The sequence below is a fragment of the Jaculus jaculus genome, chromosome X (assembly GCF_020740685.1).
Source record: "Jaculus jaculus isolate mJacJac1 chromosome X, mJacJac1.mat.Y.cur, whole genome shotgun sequence".
Classification (NCBI taxonomy): domain Eukaryota; kingdom Metazoa; phylum Chordata; class Mammalia; order Rodentia; family Dipodidae; genus Jaculus; species Jaculus jaculus.
Window position 1 is genome coordinate 11,711,265 of NC_059125.1, and position 18,682 is coordinate 11,729,946.

At 44.1% G+C, this 18,682-nt stretch overlaps 2 protein-coding genes across 3 annotated transcripts in view; both read right to left on the bottom strand.

Moving 5' to 3' along the window:
* Positions 1–12,790, bottom strand: part of Rab9a (RAB9A, member RAS oncogene family) — a 30,265-nt gene extending 17,475 nt beyond the window's left edge. Inside the window, exon 1 of one of the 2 annotated variants that reach the window (XM_045140454.1) lies at positions 12,657–12,790. The gene's annotated coding sequence lies outside the window, so the exon portion shown is untranslated. Of the gene's footprint in view, positions 1–12,651 lie in introns of both variants that reach the window. The other variant, XM_004671442.3, reaches the window with a different exon arrangement.
* A 3,734-nt stretch (positions 12,791–16,524) lies between these two features.
* On the bottom strand, positions 16,525–17,934 carry LOC101614946 (stabilizer of axonemal microtubules 1-like). The gene has a single exon (XM_012951924.1). The coding sequence runs from the start codon at positions 17,932–17,934 to the stop codon at positions 16,525–16,527; it is 1,410 nt and encodes a 469-aa protein (XP_012807378.1).
* Between the last annotated feature and the right edge of the window lie 748 nt (positions 17,935–18,682).

Consider the following 18,682-nt stretch of genomic DNA (forward strand, 5'->3'; position numbering starts at 1 on the left):
CCAGGGGTAGAAGGCTCTGGCATGTACATACTCACTTTCTCTATCTGCCTTTTTCCCTCTGCCCCTCTCTCTTTCTCAAATTATTAAAAGATATATATCAAAGCAGCAAAATAAACCAACTCTTATCTGAAAACTATGTGTTTTAACTTAAGAAAACACTGTTTGCTACGCCTCTCTTACAGTTGTAAATGTCTTTAATTTAGGGCAGGCAAAACTAGGGGCCTAGAGAGCTGTAGGAACCCAGAGAAGACCCAAATGCAAACATCAAGAAGCCACAGCAAAGGAGAACCAGGGGCTTCCCAGAACACAAAGAGAGCAGTTGTTATGCTTGGCATATAGAACTCAACTAGATTAGAGGCTCCCAAATTCAATGCAGGAGACAGCTGTCACCTATAAGTGTCCACTATAAGACACTGCAGGTAGCTCTTCATGAAGTTCCATTTACTGGACATGACTGACACTTCTCTATCAGTGGGACTCCACTTTGCCTTGCTGAGGTGCTGAAACAGACTTCTCGCAAGAAAGCTTTCCAAACCTAGACTTACTCTGTCCACCACTGCCCATTTCCCCATTTATCTGCATAACTCTCAATTCAGTCACACTAAACATGGGCTCCCAAGACCTCCATTCCATGGAATGTCACCAAAAGTCACAAGAGAAGGCCTACTGGCCACTTCAACAGCTTCTTCTCAGTCCTCATGAGTGCCCTCAGGCACACACAGCCTAAAATTGAGTAAAGAGAAAAGTGCTTTGTGTGAGGCTACATCTGATCAGTCACCACCTGAGGTCCAGCTAGTAAGTGCAGTGATTCCCCTCAGGAATTACATGGCACAAAGAATGCATCCTTTTGTAAACGAACCAGAAAAATGGAGGCTCATTTGAGAAAGTTTCTTGGACATACCATACATTTAACCAAGAGCACAGGTGGGGCCTTCAAGCCTTAGTCAGGACTCACCATCATCCGTTATTGCCTCTATTAGGTCTGAACATCCTGCCACCTCCACCTGCCCCTGAAAAATGCTTCTTATTTAACCATCCACAAAACTACTCTGACAGATACTCTCCTTTCTCTCCTCTTCCTGTCCTCAGCTGTCTTCATCCAGATGGCTTCTTTTCTAACAAGCTCACATTGAAGGTAGCTTGCAATGTTAACATACATTCCTCTTCCCACATGAGGGCTTCCTGGGCTATACAAACCAGTGATTCCTAAAGTCCACCTACACCCTCTCACATCCCAGGACCAAGCAAGAATTTCCAACCCCTTTTATAATAAATTTGCTAACCTGAAGTACTTCAAAGTCAATAGCTAACACCAACCACCATTTCCAAAATCTCTGTCTTACCCAGCTGACTCAACCATACAAAGAAATGTGTCTGTCTACTTCCTACATATTTCCATGTCTTGTTTGGTCAAGCAACAAATGCTATGTCTGTAACATTAGCAGCTTCTATTTACTATGGACCTAACACACACACACACACACACACACCACCTTCACAGATCAACAAATGGAAGTTCACAAAGATTAAATACCTTCCCAGGTCTATCTAAACATAGCAGGTCAAATAATGTTACCGCTACTCTCATCAAATTATAGAAAATGACTAAAAAAATAAATAAAACATGCAAACACCAAAAGGATAATAAGAACAACAAACAACTATAGCTGTGAGACAACAACAAAATTTAGAAAATGGAAAGCAGGGCTGGAGAGATGGCTCAGCAGTTAAGGCACTTGTCTGCAAAGCCTAACAACCTGGGTTTGATTCCCCGGGACCAACATAAAGAATGCAGAAGGAATCTGGAGTTCCTTTGCAGCAGCTAGAGGCCCCATTCTTTCTGTCTCTCTTCTATCTGCCTCTGCTTGCAAATAAGTAAGTAAAATAATTTTTAAAAAAGAAATAAAATGGGGGCTGGAGAGATGGTTTGACAGCTAAGGTGTTTGCCTGCAAAGCCAAAGTACCCAGGTTTGATTCCCCAGGACCCACATAATTAAGCCAGATGCACAGGGTAGCTCATGCATCTGCAGCTCGTTTGCAATGCCTGGAGGCCCTGGCAGGCCTGTTCTTTCTCTCTCACATAAACAAATATATATATATATATATATATATATATATATATATATATTTTTTTTTTTTGGTTTTTTGAGGTAGGGTCTCACTTTAGCCCAGGCTGACCTGGAATTCACTACGTAATCTCAGGGTGGCCTCAAACTCATGGCAATCCTCCTACCTCTGCCTCCCAAAGGCTGGGATTAAAGGTGTGTACCACTATGGCTATTTTATTAAGAAGAAAATGGAAAGCAAATGGTCCAGCAGCAATAGTGAAGGAATCAAAGACAGGAAGAAACTGACAAAATTCTGTCTCAGATCTAAAAAGGTGCTGCATTACTTACAGGGACGTCATGAAAGCACCAAGACAGGTCAAGGCTAAAAGCTGCAATAGGCTTTCAAAGGATGGCCACCCTGCCCTCTCTTGCTGCTCTAGCAGAGCTATGTCCTAAAGCGAGCACAGGGCTAGGGAGACAGCTCAGTACTTGCCTTGGAAATGTGAGTACCTAAGTTTGATCCCTAGAACCCACTTAAAAAAGCTGGGTGTGGTGGTGCATGCCTGTAATCTCAATGCTGGGAAGACAGGGGCAGGAGGATTCCTGGGGCCCACTGGCCAGTCTAGCCTTCTTGGTAGTTGTAGGCCATTGAAAGACCCTGTGTCAAAAACAGGTGGACAATGTACGTGAGTAACAGCACCCAAGGTAGTACTCTGGCCTCACGTGCAGGCGCACGGAAGTGCAGCCCTCCCTCCTACTGCACACATGAATACCCATACATATTTTTTAATTTTTTGTTCATTTTTATTTATTAATTTGAGAATGACAGAGAGAGAGAGAGAAAGAGGGAGAGAGAGAATGGGCACGCCAGGGCCTCTAGCTACTGCAAATGAACTCCAGATGCTTGTGCCCCCTTGTGCATCTGCCTAACATGGGTCCTGGGGAATCAAGCCTTGAACCGGGGTCCTTAGGCCTCACAGGCAAGCACTTAACCACTAAGCCATATCTCCAGCCCTCATACATATTTTTAATATTTTTGTTCATTTTTATTTATTTAAGAGTGACAGAGAGAGAGAGAGAGAAAAGAGGCAGAGAGAGAGAAAGAGGGAGGGGGTAGGGAGAGAGGGAGAGAGAATGAGTGCACCAGGGCCTCCAGCCACTGCAGACGAACTTCAGAAGCCTGTGCCCTCTTGTGCATCTGGCTGTCATGGATATTGGAAAATCAAGCCTCGAACCGGGGTCCTTAGGCTTCACAGGCAAGCGCTTAACTGCTAAGCCATCTCTCCAGCCCTCATACATATTTTTAAAAAGAAGTGTATGCAGGAGAAAACAGAAGGATGGAGTGACATTCTACATGGGAAACCTGGCCTGTGGTTTCCTTCCTGCACCCTGCTCTACTCAACTCTGCATGCCCAAATTGTAGGCCCAGGGGAAAAGCTCATAGACTTAATGAGAGAGGATAGTAGAGAATTAAAATCCAACTTTGGGCTGGGCAAATGGCTCAGTAGTTAAAGATGCTTACTTGTAAATCCTGTTGGGAACCCCAGCCACCCATGCAAAGTCGGATATAAAAGACTCTGGTGCAAGTGCAGGCATGCACACACACACACACACACACACACACACACACACACACACACACACACTTAAATATTTTTTAAATAAAATAAAACCCAATATTGTAGTCAGCTCCATGGTGCTAGAATGAACTTCCAAATCAGGCCATCTATGGAAGGAAGGGATTCATTTGAAGCTTACTGATGGAGGGAAAGTTCCATAATGGCAGAAGAGACTGGCCCTCTTTCACAGATCCGAGCAGAGAGAAACCACCACCAGTCAGCACCACAAGCAAACACACGCTGGCAACAAACAGCAGGGACCCAGGCAGAGTTCAGACCACTCTGTATACCTTTGGGCTAGAAATCAGATCTGCTTCCAGTGACACCTCCTCCAGGAAGGAGGCTGGAAATACAAGTAACAAACTTCACTAAAACATCTGAGTCTATTGGGGGACATACATTCAATTTACCAGACCCAACCTTGATGCCTCAAGTCCTTCCCACTAACCCTGCAGTGCATAAATTCTAATGGAAAATACCCACTTCTAATCCGGTGGTTCCCAAACTATGTACTACAGTACCCCAAAGCAGCAAGGCAAATTTACAGGGGCAGGGCTGGCTATTTTCAGTTTTCTAAGGCAAACACAGCAATGCTGGCATTTGTAGGGCACCATGCTCAAGGAAGCTCGCAATTTCATACTAAGGTACACACATTCCTTCTGATGGCATCCTATCGTTGTGTAGCAAAGGACTGTTGTACTGTGCAATAATTAAACACAGACGGGGAGGATGGCAGCAGCTGTTTGCTCCAAAAGAACTGTTTTTTGTTTTTTGTGTTTTTTTTTCAAATTCTACTTTAAAATGCTAGAATTCATTCCCCCAAAAATACTCTGCATTCACTAATGGGTGGTCTTCTAGCTGTTTCTGTTCAATTTCTTTTTATTTTTTTTAAATTATTTATTTGGAAGCAGAGAGAGAGAGAGAGAGAGAGAGAGAGCGCGCGCGCGCGCGCGCGCGCACGAGCGCGCACTTCAGGGCCTCGAGGCACTGCAAACAAACTACAGAAGCATGTGCCACCTTGTGCATCTGACTTAGATGGGTATGGGGAAATTGAACCTGGGTCCTTAGGCTTTGCAGGCAAGTGCCTTAACTGCTAAGCCATCTCTCCAGCCCCTCTGTTCTATTTCTAGCTTCACTATGTATGTATCTTCAGACATGTTTACCAGATCAAACATGTAAGCTTCAAACTGCAGATTGGAGTAAGCAGTCTTCAAACTAAAAACAGTAACTCAGACATTTACTTATGTTTTTAGAGTCTCATGTAACCCAGGATGATCTTCAACTTATGATTCTCTTGCCTCTACCTTCAGAGTGCTGGGATTACAGGTGTATGCTGCCATGCCCACTTTATATGGTGCTGGGGGTGAAACCCAGGACTTCACACCATGCTAAGTTAAGCACTCCTAGCTACATTTCCATCCTGATCTCTAACATTTCTGAACTCTTTAGAATCTTTTCAACATTCCTATCTATTAAGGTCTGTGAAAGATATTTTCAGGCTTCTCTACCACTGATAAAACAGGCACTCTATGAGAACCCTTTTTGGAAGGTATCTTAGTTTATGTACCCCCAAACCTAATCCAATTCAAAAGAACTTGAATTGAAATAGCCACTAACTAGCATAACTATATTATAATTAAAATAGCTTTTTCTTTCTCTTGGTTCTTCGAGGCAGGGCCTCACTGTAACCCACACAGACCTAGAACTCACCATGTAGTCTCTGGCTGGCCTTGAACTCATGAAGATCCTCCTACTTCTGCCTCCCGAGTGCTGGGATTAAAGGCATGTGCCACCATGCCCCAGTACTAAAATAGCTCTTTTATACTGCTCTGCTATCCTTCACACTAAAATTTTTAAAAATGTGGTCATGGAATGAATGCATAGAATCATTCTATACTGCTTCTCCAGCCCCTGTCAACACAGTAGCATACATTTGTAATGCCCTGGGCTTAAAACAAAAGTGGAGTCTGTGCCACAGAGTCTGAAGTCAGGACTGCCTGCTTCACTTTGGTATTGGGCAGAAATGGGGATTTCTTGGAAAAAAAAATGTATGGCTGTCACTTTATTTAACATTCATTGACTACATCTAGCCTCCCAGTGTATCTTTAAATATATTTTATTTATTTATTTAAGAGAGAGAGAAAGGGAGGGAGAGAATGGGCATCCCAGGGCCTCTAGCCACTGCAAACAAACTCCAGATGCACGCGCCCCCTTGTGCATCTGGCTAACGTGGGTCCTGGAGAGTTGAACCAGGATCCTTTGGCTTTGCAGGCAAACACCTTAACTACTAAGCCATCTCTCCAGCCCTGTTTTTTAAAAATATTTATTTGAGAGAGAGAAAGAGGCAGATAGAGAATGGGTGTGCCAGGGCCTCCAGCCACTGCAAACGAACTCCAGATGCATGCATCACCTTGTGCATCTGGCTTACATGGGTCCTAGGGAATTTGAACCTTGGTCCTTTGGCTTTACAGGCAAGCACCTTAACTGCTAAGCCATCTCTGCAGCCACCAGTGCATATTTTGAATGCAACAGGATTCTAAAGGCTGAACTCACCATGGTAAAAAATTAACATGTAGGAATGGAAAAATTCAGAATGTAGAAATACCAGAGCATAACTTCACGACATGTACAGTATCAAGAATCACACTGAGAAACAGATTTCTCTTCCCAGTTATCTAACCCAGATACCCCCAGGTACCCTGGCAAAGCAGGTTTGGGAATGCCTTGCCTTCCCTCTTCCCCTCCCCACACATCCAGGTGGCTCTAGATTTCCTCTCCCAGGTAGCCTGACCATCATTTGCTTCATCATTTCCCACCAAACTCCTTGAGGCATATTAAGTGGTGCATGCCTTTAATTCCAACACTCCGGAGGCAGAAGTAGGAGGATTGCCCTGAGTTTGAGGTCACCCTGAGACTACATAGTAAATTCCAGGTCAGCCTGGGTTACAGTGAGACCCTACCTCAAAAAAAAAATAATAATAATAAAATTCAGCTCTTCCCTTCCTCCACAAATCTTTAATAAGTGGTCTCACAGATGGCCTACTTAGTCATAGGCCCTATTTTCTTATACTGTTTTATTATCTAAATGGCTTTCAAGTTAGACTCACTGGATACCACTTCTATTTGGCTTATTTCCTCTTGCTGCTTAACCACTCAAGTGCCTGGGGCAGAATTACATGGCAATTAATAATTTGCTATTCCTGTGTGATGCCATATAATCTCACAGACATTATGAAGTACAATGTGGTGATCTAACTTGACTATGGCAACAAGACAAATGATTGATTCCCTGGCACCAATTCCTCTTGACCTTTCCCAGAATAAAACACATACCTTAGCTGGGTGTGGTGGAGCATGTCTATAATCCCAGCACTTGGGAGGCAGAGGTAGGAGGATCACTGAGTTTGAGGCCACCTTGAAACTGGGTTAAAGTGAGACCATACTTCAAAGCAGCAAACAAACAAACAAACAAAAAACCACCTACCTTTTGTCGGATCCCACATGCCGGCAATCATATTCAAGTGTGAAACTCAGCATCCTCCACCCCTCACTTGTACCCTCATAACACACAACTTCTGAGACAGAGAAAGCCACAGTCATTAGCAAAGAAAAGCATTGTATATTGGAATAAGTCAAGAACCAAAACAACGGGCAAAAGACACCATGACTCCATGAATATGGCTTTCCCAGGAATGCCTGAAAGATATTCAACCCAAGTTGACTCCTCCTCTCCTATCAACCCCTACCAAAGTTCACCTGACAGTCTGAACTGCCACTAGAATATGAAGCAGGACATATTTTGAAAGACCTAGTCTTAGATGAGCATGAAAATAGGTTGAAAAACAGCAGAGAAAAACGATACAAAAGATTTTGGTTTTTTGATTTTTTTCTTCATGGTAGGGTCTCACGCTAGCTCAGGCTGACCTGGAATTCACTATGTAGTCTCATGGTGGCCTTGAACTCAGTGATCACCATACCTCTGCCTCCAGAGTGCTGGGATTAAAGTTGTGTGCCACCATACCCACTCAAAAAGATTTTTTTAAGTTTCATCATTTATTTCCTAATGTCAGAGATAAAATGCATGCCTACCTACTGTCTGAGGCTAAATTTAAGGAAGAATTTTATTCTCAAGAAGAATAGCTTCTCTGAGTCTTGGAAGGTGTGTTAAATCTCCTTTAGTGCTGAGAGCAGCCTGATTTTCTACTTTTGGAAGAGGGGGTAGAAAGAATGTAAGCACCACAGGGTGATAAGGTGTGCTCTGAAGCATTATCACCCCTCCCCATCAGAGACTAGTGCATTCATGACCCCACAAGGATTACTGATAACCCCACTTAGGAGGGCCCTCAGTGGAATGTAGGCAGGAGTAAGGAACACAAGAGTAAAACCTGATGGAAATATAACCAATTTGCAATATATTCATATAATAAAAGTTCTTGCCAGGAGGATCACCGTGAGTTTGAGGCCACCCTGAGATGAAATAGTGAATTCCAGGTCAACGTGAGCTAGAGAACCTACTTCAGAAAAAAAAAAAGTTCCCAATAAACAATAAAATAGGTGGCTGGAGAGATGGCTTAACAGTTAAGGCACTTGCCTGCGAAGCCTAAGGACCCAGGTTTGATTCCCCCGGACCCATGTAAGCCAGGTGCACAATGTAGCGCATGTGTCTGGAGTTCATTTGCAGCAGCTAGAGGCCCCAGCATGCCCATTCTCTCTCTCTCTCTCCCAAATAAAATAAAATAAGACTAAGGAGATGGCTCAGTGGTTAAAGGTGCTTGCTGGCAAAGCCTACCAGCCCCGAGTTCAATTCCTCAGTACCCACATAAAGCCACATGCACAAAGTGGTTTAAGTGTCTGCAGTTCGTTTGCAGTGGCAAGAGGCCCTGGCCCATTCTAAGTAAAATAAATAAAAATATTTTAATATACATAAATAATTTTTAAGCGGCTTCTGCAGGTAGTGGCCAGCCTGGGTTACTTATTAAGTTTGAGGCCAACCTGAGCTACACAGTCAGATCTTGCCTTAAAAATAGACTAGCTTCTGGATTTGGTTTTGTAAACACTCAGACATGGTTAACTATGCAAAGCTATAAAGAATTCAGTAACTTTCCCCTATTGCATCTAAGTCTACCACAATAAATGTCATGACGAGTCTGTGTTGCATGCAGAGGTGTTCTGTTTCCTTAATGGACACCTGACCTACTCTTGAGCAGTCTAGGCAAAAAAAAAAAAAAAAAAAAAATCTGATCTAGGACCCTGTCAGAACCCATTTTATGATTGGGACTAGTGGGCAAGCTTCAGGAAGGCAGGGCTTCTGGTCAGCACCTTTGTATCAATACCAGACAGGCTGCTCAGAAAACGTGGCTAGATGGACTCACCAAGTCCCAAAAAAGCTCTCAAGTGTTGGTCACTTTTGACTTAAAACAATAAATGGGTACTAAGGCCAGGTATAGCGACACAAGCCTGTAATTCCAGCATTTAGGAGGCTGAGGCAGTAGTGTCAGGCATTTAAGACCAGTTTGACTACAAAGTGACTTTGGAGCCAGCCTGAGCTACTTAAAACTCTGCCTCACAAAAATGAAACAGACAAGGGCTGGAGAGATGGCTTAGCGGTTAAGCGCTTGCCTCTGAAGCCTAAGGACCCCGGTTCGAGGCTCAATTCCCCAGGACCCACGTTAGCCAGATGCACAAGGGGGCGCATGCATCTGGAGTTCGTTTGCAGTGGCTGGAAGCCCTGGCGCGCCCATTCTCTCTCTCTCTCTCTCTCTCTCTCTCTCTCTCTCTCTCTCTCTCCATCTCTCTCTCTGTCTGTCGCTCTCAAATAAATAAATAAAAATAAAAAAAAATTTAAAAAAAAATGAAACAGACAAAAATGAATTCTGTTACTTGATATTTTCTCCATTCATCTTTCGAATGGATATACATCTTAGTCAAAAGAATTTTCCAGGCCTAGAGAGATGGTTTATTGGTTAAGGCACTTGTCTGCAAAGGCTCAGGACCTAGGTTCAAGTCCCCAGTACCCATGTAAAGCCAGATGCACAAAATGGCACATGTGTCTGGAGCTCATCTGCAGTGGCTGGAGGCCCTGGCACACCCATTCTTTCTCTACCTGCTTCTTTCTCTCCCAAATAAATAAATATTAAAAAGAATTTTCAAGGGCTGGAGAGATGGCTTAGTGGTTAAGCACTTGCCTGTGAAGCCTAAGGACCCAGGTTCAAGGCTGGATTCCCCAGGACCCACATTAGCCAGATGCACAAGGGGGCGCACACATCTGGAGTTCGTTTGCAGTGGCTGGAGGCCCTGGTGCGCCCATTCTCTTGTCTCTCTTTCTATGTGCCTCTTTCTCTCTCTCTGTCACTCTCAAACAAATAAATAGAAATGAACAAAAAATTAAAAAACCAAAAAAGAATTTTCCCCAGAAGGCTTTTAAATAATGCAAATCCTATCCTAAATTATAGTACAATGAGATTTCACTTGCACAGTTACAGAAGCAGGCCTGAGGAAATGGCTCAGTGGCTTAAGGTATGCTGACTTGCTAAGCCTGCCAGCCCAGGTTTCCTAGCCTGCTTCAATTCCTCAGTACCCACATAAAGCCAGCCACACGAAGCAGCACACGTATCTGAAGTTCATTTGCAAGGGCAAGAGGCCCTGGTGTGTCCCCTCCCTCTCTGTGAAATAAATAATTTAATTAAATGATTTAAAAAAGAATTACAGAGCCGGGCATGGTGGCAAATGCCTTTAATCCCAGCACTCTGGAGGCAAAGGTAGGAGAATCACTGCAAATTTGGGGTCACTCTGAGATTACACAGTGACTTCCATGTCAGCCTGGGCTACAGCAAGACCCTACCTTTGAAAAAACAAAATAAAAATAAATAAATAAACAAATGGAAGGCCAGGTATGGTGGTGCATGCCTTTAATCCCAGGCAGGGGGAGGAGGATCACTGTGAGTTGGAGGCCACCCTGAGACTGAATTCCAGGTCAGCCTGAGATAGAGTGAGACCTTACCTTGGAAAAAAAAAAAAAAAAAGCAGAAGCAGTTGAAATGTGAGCCCTGTAGACTCAACCCCAACACTAGCAACACTTTGGGTCAAATTACAAGAGTTTCTTTTTTTTTTTTTTTGTTGCGGGGTGGTAGGGTGGGGGATGTAAGGGTTGGGGTTAGGGGTAAGGGTACTGGAATGTGAGTCAAAAATGCCTGCAGACATTTTCAAGTATCTCTTAGGCAGACAAAACTGCCTCCCAGTTTAGAACTGCTACTCAGAAAATCAAAAACCTGCTCTGAAATCAGCTCTGCTCCCTCACTACCCTGTGACCTTAAGAAAGAGATCTAATCTTCTGTGTTTCAGCAAATTCCTCACCTGTAAAATGGAGCCATTACTGCAGAAATGCTAGGAGAATGAAAGGACACATCACACACAGACCTACTACCAGAATACCAATAAATGGTAAGAAATTGGGAAGGTTAAAAAAATTGCTAGGATCAAAGAAATTTATGTTCAGGCTCCTGGAGTGGTTCAGTCTAGATGAAAGTGGTTGGTTAGTGAAATAGGTGAAGAAAAAGACTGGAAAGAGGAATAATACCAAGGTATTTCCCTACTTTCCAATAGCTGGGATGTTCTAGTTTTTGAGGTCTAATCTTCCAAATATTAAACCAGAAATATACTTAAATTTCAAAATGTCCAAAATAAATAAACCCCCGAGTCATAAACGTTTTCATATAGGTTCACTACAATGTACATAAAAACACGAGAATGCCACTCCAATAAGACGCCAATAGTTCTTCACAACTAGTGATAACTCTGACTTAACACTCGAAAAAAGACTAAAGGATGGGGCTGGAGAACTGGCTTAGCGGTTAAGGCGTTTGCCTGCAAAGCCAAAGGACCCAGGTTCAATTCTCCAGGGCCCACGTTGGCCAGATGCACAAGGGGGCGCACATATTTGGAGTTTGGAGGCCCTAGAGCGTCCATTCTCTCTCTCCCTTCCTCCCTCCCTCCCTCCCTCTTTCTCTGTCAAATTAATAAATAAAAGTTAAAAATAGATAAAATGACTACAGGCAGTTTTCTTTAAAAGTTCCTAACTGAAAGATCTGGGTTTCCATTAACTCCTGTTTTGCTCCGCTGGACAGCTTTTGAGATTACAGGCAATGTAGGGATTTTCCATTACTGTGGTGAGAAAAAAAAAAAAAATGACGAACACTGTAAAACAACAACAAGAAAACAATCAAATTCTGTCTGTTCATTCCATGACATGAGGCTACTATGAAAAAGACTGGGGTCACGTGCCAATTTGGAAACTGTAGAAGTTATTCCTCAAAAGGACTACAGTCACGGGATGTGTCATCATTAAATAACAACAAACCAATACCTCCACCAACTTTGTGGTCAGCTCTTAAAATTCTCATCTCGCCTTTTTTACTACTGAAGGTGGAAGAAAGGAACCCGATTCTGAAGCCTTAGGCCATGTCTGAATCAGACAGAGCCCCCAAACCGTCTGCATCCCGTCGCAGTGGCTGTATCTTCTGAGCTCCTAATCTACGTGGGGTGGACTGAAGACATCAGCAAGCCGAGTTTCAGCTGTACAGAATGCGGACCGAGGTCTCCCTGGCTTTCCCCGCTATTAATCACTCGGGCATAGGGCTTTGGCCTGGGCTTCGTGGGTGTGTGTCCCCATGGGGTGCATATGAGTGGACACAGGTGACGGCATTGCTTGTCCGTCTGCGCGTGTCCCCCACCCCCACCCCACCCAAGTGTTTGGAATTTGGGATCTCCCTCCCTGGGGGAGGTGGGGGGATGAGTGTCTGTGCAAACGCGAGTGTGTCCTGCGTCAGGGAGTTGGAGGAGGGGGAGAGTTGGAAGACCGTGTCCCGCCGCTGGCTGTCCACCGGCGTCCACTCCGCGCTTCCCTCGCTCCGAGGCCCCAGACGCCCGGCCGCCCGCCCCTTCCCAGTTCCTGCTCGGCTCTGAGGAGCACCCCGATCCCCACTCACCTTACCGACTCGCGGAGGACACCCCGGGAGCTGTTGGCCAGTACGCCTGGATGCAATATGGGCAGAAAGAGGGTCAGGGGCTAGGTGGCGTCCACCGAGCTACCCAAGCTCCGACTGCTCCCGTCTGGGGCGGAGGGAACAATATGGCTGCAGCCAGGGGCGGGGCTCGAGGCGAGGGGGCGGGCCCCGGGACGAAGGGCTGCTGGGGGCGGGTGACGGGGCGGGGCTCCGAGGCTAAGACCCTGAGTGCGGGCTCTAGGAAGGAGGGGACCAGAAAGAGTTAGGCCTGAGCTCAAGGATCCTCCCCCACTACCCTTGACTGCAAAATCTCAGATTTCTTTTGTTTTGTGTAGGCTGCTGATCTAGTCCTCTTGCCTGCGTTCCTATGACTGTAAGCACGAAATATTTTTAAAATTTTATTCGAAGGGCAAGAGATCCCATGAGCAAGATCACAGGATATTAATATTGCATATTAAAACAAACATGCAAAAGAGTAGGTGTAAAATGGGGCTGGAGAGATGACTCAGTGGTTAAAAGTGCTTGCTGGCAAAGCCAGCCTGCCTGGGTTCAATTCCCTAGTACCCAGATAAAGCCAAATGCACAGTGGCACATGCATCTGGAGCTTGCAATGGCAAGAAGACCTGGCACATACATGCTCTGTCTCACTGATCACAAATAAATAAAATAAAAATATTTTAAAATAAAAAGAAAAATGAGGGCTGGAGAGATGGCTTAGCGGTTAAGGGCTTGCCTGTCAGGCCTCAGGACCCCGGTTCGAGGCTTGATTCCCCAGGACCCACGTTAGCCAGATGCACAAGGGGCGCACGTGTCTGGAGTTCCTTTGCAGTGGCTAGAGGCCCTGGCGTGCCCATTCTCTATCTATCTATCTGCCTCCTTCTCTCTCTCTCTGTCGCTCTCAAATAGAAAGAAAGAAAGAAAGAGAGAGAGAGAGAGCGACAGAGAGAGAGAGAGAGAAAGGGAGGAAGGAAGGGAGGGAGGGAGGGAGGAGGAAAGAAAGAAAGAGAGAGAGGGAAAGAAAGAGAGAAAGAAACAGAGACAGAAATGAAGAATATGACTGTGATTGTGGAATAAGACGTTTTCTAATTTTTATCTTCCTTTAATCTTTCTTTTTTAAAAATATTTTATTTATTTATTTGTTTATTTGAGAGAGGAGAATAGGCACACCAGGGCCTCTAGCTACTACAAAGGAACTCTAGACACGTGTGGCACCTTGTGCATCTGGTTTACTGGTTCCTAGGGAATAGAACCTGGGCCCTTAGGTTTCACAAGCACATGCCTTGACTGCTAAGCAATCTCTTCAGCCCTGTCTTCCTTTAATCTTCTTAAATTACTGTTGTGGTCTCTAAATAGAAAACAGTAATGGGAAAGGTGGTATTGGAGGGATTTTCTTGTTCTATATGTAGAGTTGAGTGCATGGTGATAGAGATGATGCAAGGCCTTGGAGGGAGAAGGGACAGATTTTTAGTAAATTAAGTTTATTTTCCAAGGAAAGAACTCACTTCTGTGATTGAAGGGTCCACAATACTTTACATAACCTCTGCCTCTTTGTAGAATAATTTGCAGTTAGTAACTTATCCTTTGGCACTAGAAATGTCACATTTAACAAAGTCACAAATATAAGACAATTTTAGAATTGTGAAAATAAGGCACATAATAAATATTGAGTTCTAGTTTAGGCTTAAATGATTTTTTCTATAGAAAGAAATCTATTTTATATGTAAATAATATTTTCCCGAAGAAATATGAATAAACATGTACAAAATACAAATCTGAGGGAGCTGAGGATGTACCTTAGTTGACAGAGTGCCTGGTATGCAAGCTCAGGAGGTGGAGGCAGGAGGATCAGAAGTTCAATGTTATCCTCAACTACATAATGAGTTTGAGGGCAGCCTGGATACATGAAACCCTATCTAAAAAAAAAAAGAAAGAAAGAAAAATTGCGGGGCATGGTGGCACACGCCTTTAGTCCCAGCACTCGGGAGGCAGAGATAGGAGGCTTGCCATGGGTTTGAGGCCACCCTGAGTCTCCATAGTGAATTCCAGGTCAACCTGGGATAGAGTGAGACCCTGCCTCAAAAAACCAAAAAAAAAAAAAAAAAAAAAGAAAGAAAGAAAAAGAAAAATTGAGGGCTGGGGAGATAGCTTAGCAGTTAAGGCACTTGTCTACAAAGCCAAAGGACCCAGGTTCAATTCCCTAGGACCCATCCAATGTAAGCCAGATGCAGAAGGTGATGCATGCATCTAGAGTTTGTTTGCAGTGGCTAGAGGCCCTGGCATGCCCATTCTCCCTCCCTTTCTTTCTCTGCCTCTTTCTCTCTGAAATAAATAAAAAATAGAATATTAAAAAAAGAAACATTGATCCGGGCATGGAGGCACACACATTTAATCCCAGCACTCGGGAGGCAGAGGTAGGAGGATCGCTGTGAGTTCAAGGCCAGCTGAGACTACATATTGAATTACAAGTCAGCCTGGGCTAGAGTGAGACCCTACCTCGAACCCCACCCCCCAAAAAACTTTGAATTGATTAAATAATTATACTTTTCACATACAAAGCAAAACACAGAACTCAATGATAGGCAATTTTACCATTAAATGACATTTAAATCATCAAAAATTTGATGTTTTCTCCAAGTCATTAGCCAAAATGAGATTTCTTCTTGTATATATAAGTATGTAACTGTAATAGTCCATTAATTTTAAATGTTTAATTATATTTAAAAATTAGGGCTGGAGGGCTGGAGAGATGGCTTAGCGGTTAAGCGCTTGCCTGTGAAGCCTAAGGACCCCGGTTCGAGGCTCGACTCCCCAGGTCCCACGTTAGCCAGATGCACAAGGGGGCGCACGCGTCTGGAGTTCGTTTGCAGGGGCTGGAAGCCCTGGCGTGCCCATTCTCTCTCTCTCCCTCTATCTGTCTTTCTGTGTCTGTCGCTCTCAAATAAGTAAAAAAAAAAATTATATATTATAATATCTTTTTTAAACAAGTTTAATAATGTTCTTTTTTCATTTAACGTATATTACCTATTTTCACTCTTAAATCTATACATTTTTAACATTTCAAACCAATGTTGTACTTGTCTGGTTTTCCCACCAACTAAGTTCTACACATTTCTTATACTTACAGAAATTGTGATACTATGACAAATTTTATTTTTTAATTGTTTTAAAAGAATGTTATGTATTTATTTGAGAGAGAGAGAGAGAGAGAGAGAGAGAATGGGGGCACTAGGGCCTCCAGCCACTGCAAATGAACTCTAGACACATGTGCCCCCTTGTGCATCTGGCTTACATGGGTCCTGGGGAATCTGGTCACAGGCAAATGTCTTAACCGCTAAACCCTTTCCCCAGCCCTATGACAAATTTTAAATCAAGTAAATTTCAGCATATAAGGGAGTGCCAGAAATCTGCATTATTCACTGCTTTTGCTTAACATCTACAAGACCCCAACTTTGGTCCGCAGCACTGTAAACAAAAGGAAGTTAAACAACAAATACAAGTAGGGACATCATTCTGTGTTTTTCCCCAATACAAATTTATTCTTTTAACATTTGAAATACATCAGATACTTGATACCAGCTTTGATTCAAAGGACAAGGTAAGGGGCATCTTGAGCTTAAGGAGGTACAGCAGATGGAAAGCTAAGGGGGAGCTAATCAGCTGGTAATTACTTATCATGTTCCTTTAGTCAGATGATTCTTGTTTAAATATCCTGAATTTGATGATGATGTTATTTTTGATTTTCACTTTGGGGAATTCTTTTCTTGTCCAAAGAATAATTTTGCTTTTAAGAACACGGTGCAATTTGTAAATAACTCTTTTTCTCAAAGACAAGCTGGCACTGCTAATTCTGTCTGTTTAGAATTTTTTCACATCACCCATGGAAAGATTGCTGTTCTGCTGGGTGACTGTATGGGAAATTGGCCTATATAATCTGTGCCCCATTGAATTTACTTCCTCAAAGACATAGCCAGGAGGTTCAGAGTATGAGGCTGGGCATTTTTCAAGTTTCTTGGGGGTAAAGCTGATGGAGTAGGTGGTCTGACCTTCTACAGGGACGTTTTCTGGAGGACCAGTCCAGACAGGTTTGCAGCTTTTGGTATTGGCGGGCATGTGGCGCACATAATGAGCTCGGTTGGTGGTCATGTAATCCATAGGTGCAGTCTGAAATTTCACCTGGATTACAGGTTTGACTGGCTCTCTCCGGGGGACGGTCCAGTGCTTGTAGTCGTCCTTGGTGGTTGAGGAGCCTTCAAAGTGTCCATTCTTCTTAATCTTGGGCACGGGTCGGCAGGACTTAGCAGGTGTAGCATTAGGGTATGAATAGTCCGCTTGCACAGTTGTCAGCAGATTCAGCTTTCCTTCAGGAGGGTCGTAAGGAATGGGCTCTTTGGGCACAAGTTTCGGTGTGGGCCAAGCTTGGAACTGGTCTCGAAACTCGGTGTGTTGGGAAATATATTTTTCTGGCCCAAGAGGCCTGACTGGAGGAGGGATCCACATCTTGGCAGGCTCCCCTGTCAAGCCCTTGTAGGAATCTTTGTGGGTGGTGAGGCCGTCAAAGGGGATTTCACAGGGTTTAAAGTCCTCTGCCTTATGCACCGGTAGCTTCTTGATAGGATGGGCCACATAGCTTGCCTTGTAGCTAGTCTCGTCCTCTAAAGGGATGTTAGTCAGATACCGTACAAATGGTGGTTTGTAACTGGCAGTTTCTACAAGAGTCTTTCTGGTGAAGTCCTCCTGGTGTGTAGTTTTGTGATCAAACTTTCCAGAACCAGGTAAGAAGTTGGGTGGAGGACAAATCATAGGTCTTCTCTCTTGGCGCCAAGGCAAATAATGAGCTCTGTATGTTGGCACATACTCCATCTTGTCCGGACATGGATTTTTATTATCCCGAGGTTTGATGGCATTCACTCGGCAGACAGGGTAGTGGTTGTAGTGCTGTCTATATGTCGTGAGGAAATCCATATTGTCTTGGCTTAGACCGAGGTTGTCATTTTGTTGGTATCTCACTGGTACGGTTTTGTGAGGCACAAAATCTCTTTTGGTTGTACTCAAGCCTTCCATCGGGACAGGTCCTTTGTGATATTCCGCCTTAGGTTTGAACGACTCACTTGGCAGGTAAGAGTGATGGTATGGGTACTTTTCGGTGTATTCGGAGAGATGACATGGTGACTCCGTTTTTTCATAGATCTTGGTAGGGATATGGGGACAATGATGCCTACCACAGGAACACAGGTCACAGATGCACTTCCTGTTCAGGAGAGCCATTCTCTCGACATCACCTCAGTATATACATCTGGCCATCACCCTCTTCATGGACCCCGATAGTGTGGTGTGGATGTTCACCAAGACTAAAAGGCTTTGGCAGATGTAGATATCCGCAAGAAGACAAATGGCCTGATTATCTGCTTCCTTCTGGAAGTTTGTCTTGCACAAGTAGTAAAGGTGGACAGCCTGTGGGGCTGGGCCGCCCGCCCTGCAGAGCACCTGCAGCCTGTGCCACAGGAGGACCAAGGCGCCTCGTCCTCCAGAAGCCAGAAGCCTCAGGGCCCAGACTGTAAGTCGTCTATGACGGCATCTCCAGGAGTAGCAATGAAGTCATAAAGGCCTCTTGTGAGGTCAGCAAGTTTCCACTACCACATTGGCAGGCCCAAGCCTGGGGTTTCTCATTAGACCTTAGAAGAAAGATGGAAGACATGACTGCTGACTTGAAAGAGCTCCTGAGTTCACAGGCACATGCACTGTCACATATGAGAATGACATCGCCAACACATTGAGTGACATTTTCTATCTCTAAGATGCACGGCCCTTCTACAAATACACTACTTAGCTTCCAGAAGCCTGGCTTGAAATACCACTTGCACATCTTGCTGTGGAAATGTAGTCCATTGGCTTCAAGTATCTGTTGGAAATGCTCCGAAGCATTTTTTTTTTTTTTGACATAGGGTCTCACTCTAGCCCAGGCTGACCTGGAACATACTATGTAGTCTCAGGGTGGCCTAGAATTCACGGTGCT